Consider the following 9,590-nt stretch of genomic DNA (forward strand, 5'->3'; position numbering starts at 1 on the left):
TTCGTTACAACAGACACAAGCAAAAGATATAATATCTAGATTAAGAGAGAACACAAGTTTCAGTTACTAGTTCCAAATACATTAAATTTTCCAGCTGAAAAAAGAGATAGTAAGCCAACTGAAAGTAAAATAGGAAACAAAATGGCACAATCAGTAGTAGATTTCTTACAGACAGCCTCGTCTCTATTATTTGAGTATGACGGCAAGGCCGAAAACCTACAGAGTTTCAAAGACGCTCTGAATCTGTTGGATTCGATAAAAGGAGAACATGAGACTTTAGCAGTCAATGTCATTTAGACCAATCTAAAAAGTCATGCTAGGACTCTCATTAGCACAGAAAGAACAATACAGGGAATAAAAGATAAACTATCGAGAACCTTAACTGTTCTGTTGAATCTGTTGAGGTACTCTCTGCAAAATTGCTAGACCTGCAGCAAAAGAACAAAACAGCCAACCTCTACACGCAAGAGGTTGAGCAATTAACAAAAGCTCTAGAAGGTGCTTATATTAGTGATGATTTGAATCCAGAACTAGCAAATAAATACAGCACGACCCAAGCCGTCAAGGCAATGACATAGAATTGCTCGATTGAAAAGGTAAAAATTAACATGCAAGCAGACACGTTTAACAGCATGAACGATGCCATATCTAAATTTAAAGACAGTTGCACAGAGGCAACTGGACATTCCAACACTGTTCTTTTCTACCAAAATCAGACTCAGCGCGATACATACCGCGGTCGTTATAATACAGGGGGCCGCTCTCATTACAGAGGCGGCCATCGTTATACCAATTTTAATAATAATAATAGCAGAGGAAACTTCCGAGGTGGCCAATATAATGGCAGAGGAAACTCCCAATATAGAGACAATCCAAATAGAGGGAATAATCAGCGTACTCAAGTACGAGTTACCCAGAGTAGCTCGGAAAACCAAGTAGCCCCCTTAAGCAACCAACAGTAGTGTATTACTATAATTCATAATTCATTTATTAATATAATATTCAATACAAATCTAAGCCTCAGTAGTATCATTAAAATAAGAATTAATAATAACAATAAATCCTTGACACTATTAGTAGATACTGAAGCAAATATATCGTTGCTAAAATACAATTATAAATATAACGTAAATAAAAGTAAAAAAAAAAAAAAGGCATAGGACAGGGAACTATTTAATCAATTGGACTCTACGAGTAACGGGTATAATGACCAGGATACTGTATCAATACCTAACCAGGTAATACACTCGGGGGTATTAATAGCGAATAGTGTCGTAGCAAGTAAAACTGCAATAGTCCGTATATTAAACACAACAAATAAAATAGTTAAAATAGAAAAACCCCAAGTAATGTTTGAATCGATAAGAGATTACGAACTAATTAAAGACAATATAAAATACCTCACCAGAACTAGCACAGTACTAATTAAACTTAAATTCCCAGAGCAATTCAAGACACAGCTTACTGATCTATGCACCCAATACTGTGACGTATTTGGCCTAGAAGCAGAAGCAATATTAAGTAATAATTTTTACAGACAAAAATTAAGATTAGCAGATAAAACTCCAGTTTACATTAAAAATTATAGAAACGCAGAGACGGAAAAGCCGGAAATAAATAGACAGGTAAACAAATTAATTAAGTAGCGCAATACTATTTAAACTTAAATTCCCAGAGCAATTCAAGACACAGCTTACTGAACTATGCACCCTATACTGTGACGTTAAACAAATTAATTAAGTAGCGCAATACTAATTAAACTTAAACTCCCAGAGCAATTCAAGACACAGCTTACTGAACTATGCACCCTATACTGTGACGTATTTGGCCTAGAAACAGAAGCGATATCAAGTAATAATTTTTACACACAAAAATTAAGACTAGCAGATAAAACTCCAGTTTACATTAAAAATTATAGAAACGCAGAGACGGAAAAGCCGAAAATAAATAGACAGGTACAAAAATTCATTAATGCACGAACAAGTCACCCTTTATCTTTGTTTACATTAGCATTTGTCTGCAGCTTGAGCGGAGCTTATCAGCGGAATCAATGTAAGCATCGCACCGCTGTAATTGTCCGCGAGCTTGCCCAGTACTTTTCCAAACTTCTAACTCCCTTCTAACTGTAACTTGTTTACGTCTTATGCTAGTTTAATCGTATGGCGTGAGTACAGCCAAAGCTTAAGTTAGTCACATTTTTGATCTGCAAGAAAACGTACGCATCGGTGTCGAACTAATTAATATTAAGTGTCTGAAATTAACCAATAAATCAAACTAAACAGTAACACTGGCGGGTTTATTTATGAACATAAAAAAAAACTGGTCCTTCGAGCCGGACTACCGGAACTGCGTTTCTTTCGGGCATTTGATTTTGATTATTGGCCTTTTGGCAAACGGTGATCTATAGATTCCTACATCGTATAGAATCGTTCCCTTCTTTCGACCACCATGCGGAGTGTGATTCAACAACGGGGCTTCTGCAAAAGCCAAATTACTCGTGCGCATAATAATGCCTTAAAATTTGTTGATGACATTCATTCAGTGCAAACAATAGTTGTCCGCCTGGCGCAACTACAGGAAAATTATTTGCGGTTCGTACGGCTCTCGGAAGAGCTGTATGCATTTAAATCGGAAGCCGATTGGGAGAACCCTGACGAGGATTTTGACGCATATGAGGACAAACATTATGCTACACACGCTATTCTCAGCAATACTTTGGAGGAGTTGAGACGGGATGTCACCTCAAACAGTATTGATGCCACAGTTCAAGCCGCAGACACATCCCAGAGAAGTCATGTCGATTTTCAGTTCGAGCGAATTAAACTTCCGACGTTTTCTGGAAATTATGAGGACTGGAAACATTTTTCGGACATGTTTATTGGATCGATTGCTTCCAATTCGAGCCTGACGGATTGCCAACGATTTCATTATTTAAAATCGTACCTTGCCGGAGACGCGCTTGCATTAGTTAAACATATTCCAGTTATTAATGACAACTATCGGGAAGCATGGGATCGGCTGGAACAGCGATATAACAAACAATCGCTAATTATTCGATCGTTCTTAAACAGTTTCATGAGCCTTCCGAGTGCTATAAATTCAAATATTGGCACAGTGCGGAAAATTGCCGATGGTGCAGACGAAGTTATTCGTGGCCTACGAGCTCTTAATTGCGAAGAGAGGGATCCCTGGCTAATTTTCATTTTACTTTCAAAATTAGATAGCGATACCCGCCAAGCCTGGGCTCAGTGCGCAGAATCCGAAGAAAAAGGTGTGACCATCAACCGATTCCTGAAATTTCTCACATCACGCTGCGATACGTTGGAGGCTTTTAACTTAACTCGATCAACCCAATCTCGACGCGCAGCTACAACGCACCACGCAGACACGCATCCAAGACGGGAAGAGCCGAAGTGCACATCGTGCCAGCAGAATCACCAACTGTTTAAGTGTCCTCAATTCATCGCACTCGACATTGCATCTCGCCGAGACTTCCTCAAATCAAGAAAGCTCTGTTTCAATAGCCTCAGCCCGGCTCATATGGTGGGCAACTGTACATCGAGGCGTACTTGTCGGATCTGCCGCCGCAAGCATCATACTTTGGTTCATGGCTCGTCGCAGCCAATTCAAAATGGCAACAACATTGACACAGCAAGTGTTGACAGCCGCGATCGACCAGCAGTCTCACATGCGGGATCTACAATTGGCCACAATCAACCGCTAGCTCGAGAAGGTCATCGCTTGGGAAGCGAGACTCCCGCGGAAAACAACTTTACGCATCATACTCTGGAGAGTATTCCGGCGGATGGTTCTCAGACTCTGTTGCCAACCATCCTTGCTGACGTCATCGACACCTGGGGAAACACTACAACCTGCAGGCTGCTCCTGGACACTGGATGTACAATAACCTTGGCATCGGAATCATTTGTTCAGCGAATAGGCGTGCGTCGAACGCACTCACGAATTTCTATTCTCGGTCTCGCCGCCAACAGCGCGGGCGTTACCCGAGGACGCGCACATATCAAGCTGCGCTCTCGTCATTCGGGCCAAACTGTCGAATTGGTCTCGTTCATTGTCAACTCGCTGACGTCATCACTTCCTGCCCAAGTTATTGAAACCTCATCCTCTACGTGGAGGCAAATCTGCGAGCTTTCTTTGGCAGACCCAACGTTCTGCACACCTGGAGCAATCGATGTCATTGTTGGATCGGATCAAATTTGGTCTCTATACACAGGAGATCGGAAACACTTTGGTAACGACTTTCCTATCGCTCTCAATACTGTATTTGGTTGGATTCTTGCAGGCTCTTACTCTGCATTCGATGATCACCCTACTTCTGCGGTTACTCATCACGCGGACCTAGACACGATGGTTCGTTCATTCATGGAGATGGACAGCATTCAGCCTAACCAGGCTCTCCTGGACGCCAGCGATCCCACAGAGCGTCATTTTGCTGCCACACACAAGCGCTCGACGGACGGGGTGTACGTCGTCGAGTATCCCTTCAAGGAGAAGGCACCGCCTATTGATTCGACCTTGCCACAGGCCATCAATCGCTTCTTCTCGCTGGAACGCAAATTTCGTCGGTATCCAGAATTGAAGCAACAGTACGAAGCTTTCCTGGACGACTACTTGCAACGTGGACATATGGAACAACTGACCTCGGCTCAGGTTGAGGAGTCCCCAGACACCTGCTTCTATTTGCCGCACCACGCTGTCATCATACTGGACAGTCTACCAAATGTCGTGTAATTTTTGATGGATCAGGAAAGGACAGCTCTGGAGTATCGCTCAATGACAGACTACATATTGGTCCACCGATTCAACGCCAAGAAGACGTTTGTCTACGCTTCCGGCAGCACCAATATGTTTTATGCGCAGATGTCGAAAAGATGTTTCGAGGCATTAAAATCTTTAAGCCACACACCAATTTTCAGCGCATTGTTTGGCGCAAGACTGAGAATGAACCTCTGCTTCATTTTCGCCTGCTGACGGTTACCTACGGATTGGCACCGTCACCATTTCTGGCTGTTCGAGTTCTAAAGCAACTTGCCGACGATCATGGCCATGAATACCCTGCAGCAGCTCACGCTCTTCTGCACGATGCCTATGTGGACGATATCCCTACAGGCGCCAACACATTCGAGGAGCTTATGATTCTCAAGGACGAGCTTATAGCCCTCTTGGATAAGGGAAAATTAAAGCTACGCAAATGGAGTTCTAATAGTTGGCGTCTTCTGAAATCATTACCAGAGGAAGATAGATGTTTTGAACCTATCCAGCTCCTCAACAAATCAGCTGCGGATACACCTGTCAAAGTTCTTGGTATCCAATGGAACCCTGGGAAGGACGTTCTGTATCTCAACCTAAAGGGATGCGATGCGACCATTTCTCCGACGAAAAGAGAACTCTTGTCTCAGCTATCAAGAATTTATGATCCGCTTGGACTGGTAGCGCCGGTCACAGTTCTACTCAAGCTAATCTTCCAAGAAAGCTGGACAAGTGTTCTGCAGTGGGACGACCCCATTCCTGAAAGTCTACGTACGCGCTGGAGAGCCTTAGTAGAGGATTTTCCAGCACTTACGCAATGCCAAGTACCACGGTATATTGCGACACCATATCGAGATGTTCAACTCCTGTTTTCTTCAACGAAAGGGCACAAGCAACCAGATCATGGGAGAGCTACCAATTCCTCGAGTTCAAGCTAGCCGCTGCTTTCAACACACAAGGCTGGACTACGCTGGACCGATCGCAATCAAGGAATCAAAAGGAAGAACTCCACGCATCGGAAAGGCATGGTTTTCTATTTTCGTGGGCCTCACTACAAAGGCACTTCACATCGAGGTTGTTAGTGAGCTAACTACACAGGCATTCATCGCAGCCTTTCAACGATTCATTGCCCGCCAAGCGAAGCCTACTGACCTGTATTTGGACAACGGAACTACATTTCATGGAGGCAAGCAAACTTTGGATGACATGAGACGTCTGGCCATTCAACAAGCCAAAGATGAGGAACTAGCAGGATTCTTTGCCAATGAAGGGATTTCTTGGCACTTTATACCCCCGTCTGCTCCCCATTTTGGAGGGATGTGGGAAGCTGGAGTTCGCTCAATTAAACTCCATATGAAACGGATACTTGGATCAAAGGCTTTAACGTTTGAGGAGCTCTCTACTGTCCTGACCCAAATTGAAGCTATCCTGAATTCACGCCCGCTGTGCCCAACTGGGGATAATTCTTTGGATCCACTGACGCCTGCTCATTTTTTGACTGGATCTCCGTATACTGCATTGCCTGAACCCTGTCGTCTGGATATGCAAGTCAATCGATTGGAGAGGTGGAATCAGCTGCAAGCCATGGTTCAAGGCTTTTGGAAAAGGTGGCATATGGAATACCTGACATCTCTTCATGAGCGGACAAAGTGGCATCTGGAAACCGAGAATCTGAAGATCGACACACAGTGCACGCAGGAATCGACGACAAGGTCCGAGTCGTTACAGTGAAGACTGCTCACGGATTATACAAACGCCCAATTACCAAAATCGCTGTACTGCCTCTCTGCTGAACAACCGTTCAGGGGGGCCGGTATGTTTGGGAACGAGACAACCTGTATGCACGAACAAGTCACCCTTTATCTTTGTTTACATTATCATTTGTCTGCAACTTCAGCGGAGCTTATCAGCGGAATCAATGTAAGCATCGCACCGCTGTAATTGTCCGCGAGCTTGCCCAGTACTTTTCCAAACTTCTAACTCCCTTCTAACTGTAACTTGTTTACGTCTTATGCTAGTTTAATCGTATGGCGTGAGTACAGCCAAAGCTTAAGTTAGTCACCTTTTTGATCTGCAAGAAAACGTACGCATCGGTGTCGAACTAATTAATATTAAGTGTCTGAAATTAACCAATAAATCAAACTAAACAGTAACACTGGCGGGTTTATTTATGAACAGATGGTATTGTAGAACCATCCATATCAGAATATAATAGCCCACCAAGCCTACCCAAGAAATCTTTTCCAAATTCAAAGGAAAAAAGATAGCGTTTAGTAGTTGATTTCCGACAAATGAATAAAAAGCAGTTGGCAGATAAATACCCACTGCCCAGAATAGAAGAAATCTTGGATTAATTAGGTCGCGCGAAATACTTCTCGTGTTTAGATCTAATGTCCGGATTTCACCAAATCGAGCTAGAAGAACGGTCTAGAAACATAACTTCTTTATCAACCAGCAACGGTTCGTATCGCTTCACGTGGTTACTTAAATAATGTCTCTTTTATTTCTTAACATCGAAGAGGAAAAGAATGTCCCTACTTCGAAGAGTCTTCGTTTTATAATGAATTCTTGATATCTAAGTTCTTAATATTTACGCTGTCGGCGTAGCTGCCCGCGACATTTCGTATATAGCATGTATTTATGTATATGGAGTATATAGCTGAGAAGCAGGGTTAAGAGAGTACGCGCATGTATATATCAGCGGTTGGTCAGCGTGGGATCGATGACTCCGCACTTAAGCCGTTTTGATTATGAGTGAGGTCACATGTTACATATGCACTTGCGTTCTGCTGTGCATTACAACAAAGTAGTATGATCGGGATTTAGTATATTACGTAGACAATATATGCGCTTACTATACCTCCCTCCTTTTGAACAATAACGAAATATAGTGGAGTTATTTTCCAATATAATTTTAGCTAATCGATAATAGTATAATTTATTATCGATAAATTCATTTTTTTTTTTAAATTTTATTTCTACTTTTATTGTTAAAATAGAATAAAGTATATTTGTATAATAAGAAAATTATAAAAATTTGTGTAAGTAACTATAAAATAAATAAATTGAGCCTATCTTTATAAACTAATTGTTCTTTATTTTTCTTACTTTTTATTTTTACGTTATTTTTATTTTCTATGCATATTACTTCAAAAGGTCCTATGTATTTACTCTCTAGCTTATGACCTGCTTCGTTTTTTAATAGTACTATCCCATTCCTTTCCTTCTGTCCTTTCCCTCTGTCCCGCTTCTGTCGGGTATGTTCATTGGTGCAATACTCTGGTTCGCTTGTGGTCTGCCTCTGTTGACTGTCGCCTTGGCCTGACGCTAGAACGATCGTCGGACTCGCTGTGTGCATCCGTTGACTCTCGCCTTGGCCTAACGCTAGAACGGTCGTCGAGCCCGCTCTCAGGTATGGTCATCCTAGCATATCCCGCTGTTGGAGAACTTCCTTTCCTTTTGTGGTGGTTGTTGAGGCAGGATTCTGGTTCGCTCGTGGTCTGCGTCCGTTGACTCTCGCCTTGACCTGACGCTAGAACGGTTGATGGACTCGTAATCTGCACCCGTTGACTCTCGCCCTGGCCTGACGCTAGAATGGTCGTCGAGCCTCGTCCGTTCTCAGGTAATGTCGTTCTTCACCTTCCCGCCGTTTGTGACCTTACTCTTCCCTGGTGGTGGTTGTTGAGGCAATTTTCTGGTTCGCTCGTGGTCTGCATCCGTTGACTCTTGCCTTGGCCTAACGCTAGAACGGTTGTTGTACTCGTAATCTGCACCCGTTGACTCTCGCCCTGGCCTGACGGTAGAACGGTCGTCGAGCCTCGTCCGTTCTCAGTTACTGTCGTTCTTCACCTTCCCGCCGTTTGTGACCTTACTCTTCCCTGGTGGTGTTTGTAGAGGCAGGATTCTGGTTCGCTCGTGGTCTGCGTCCGTCGACTATCGCCTTGACCTGACGCGAGAACGGTTGTTGGACTCGTAATCTGCACCCGTTGACTCTCGCCTTGGCCTGACGCCTTCTCAGGTACTACTCTACTATTCTGCATGCTTTCCCTGTTTTCTCCCGACCGATCCTCATCCTCGTTCTCAACACCATCCTTCGCTCGAACATGTTGCTTAAGGTCGCTGATGTGTGCGGTGTGCTACTTTCCCTTTTTTTGTGGCGAATAAAATCTATAATATGGCACGGCCCATCGAATCTGGTGCTCTTTGGCCCACACTTTTTCACCAATCCTTGACCTCCATTGCCTCCTTCGCAGGCTGCAATGCCTTGCCTGGTCTTGGAACACTCTCTCCAGTTTCCTCCGCACTATCTCAAAGATCTCTTTCATCGTCTCAGCGTTTCCTTCCGGCGACTCTAGTTGCCATCCTGTACCTACCGTTTCGGTAATCTTGGCTCGCGGCCTTGTGTCAAAAACGCCGGTTAGTAGACTGTAGATTTCGATACACTTTCATCCCAATTCCTCTGGTTCTATCCGGCAAACTGTGCTATCATTGTCTTAACAGTGCGGTTTGCTCTCTCCGTAGGATTCTCCTGCGGGGTGTACGGTGCCGTACACTTCTGTTGTATCCCCATGTAGTTGAGGAACTTCTTGAAAGCCCGGTTGGTAAACTGCAATGTGCGCTAAACGCTTTCTGCAACGTTTCCGCCGTTGCTGTTCGCAAAGGCACAAATTCCGCCCATTTAGAAAACCTGTCGATCAGCACCAACAACATATTGTTTCCATGCTTCGACCTTGGCAATGGTCCGACGAAATCGGCACACACTGTCGCCCAGAGCTCTTCCGGGATCTGTGTCAACATCTTTCCCGTCCCCCTGCCGCTGA

The 9,590-nt window shown here is 43.8% G+C and overlaps 1 protein-coding gene across 1 annotated transcript; it reads left to right on the plus strand.

Moving 5' to 3' along the window:
- The first annotated feature begins 840 nt into the window (after positions 1-840).
- Positions 841-4,752, plus strand: LOC122756545. Its single transcript, XM_044006612.1, has 3 exons — positions 841-902; positions 3,072-4,252; positions 4,304-4,752. The coding sequence occupies exons 1-3, from the start codon at positions 841-843 to the stop codon at positions 4,750-4,752; spliced, it is 1,692 nt and encodes a 563-aa protein (XP_043862547.1).
- Positions 4,753-9,590: the final 4,838 nt, after the last annotated feature.

Source organism: Drosophila santomea, chromosome 2L, assembly GCF_016746245.2.
Source record: "Drosophila santomea strain STO CAGO 1482 chromosome 2L, Prin_Dsan_1.1, whole genome shotgun sequence".
In the NCBI taxonomy this organism is placed as follows: Eukaryota; Metazoa; Arthropoda; class Insecta; order Diptera; family Drosophilidae; genus Drosophila; species Drosophila santomea.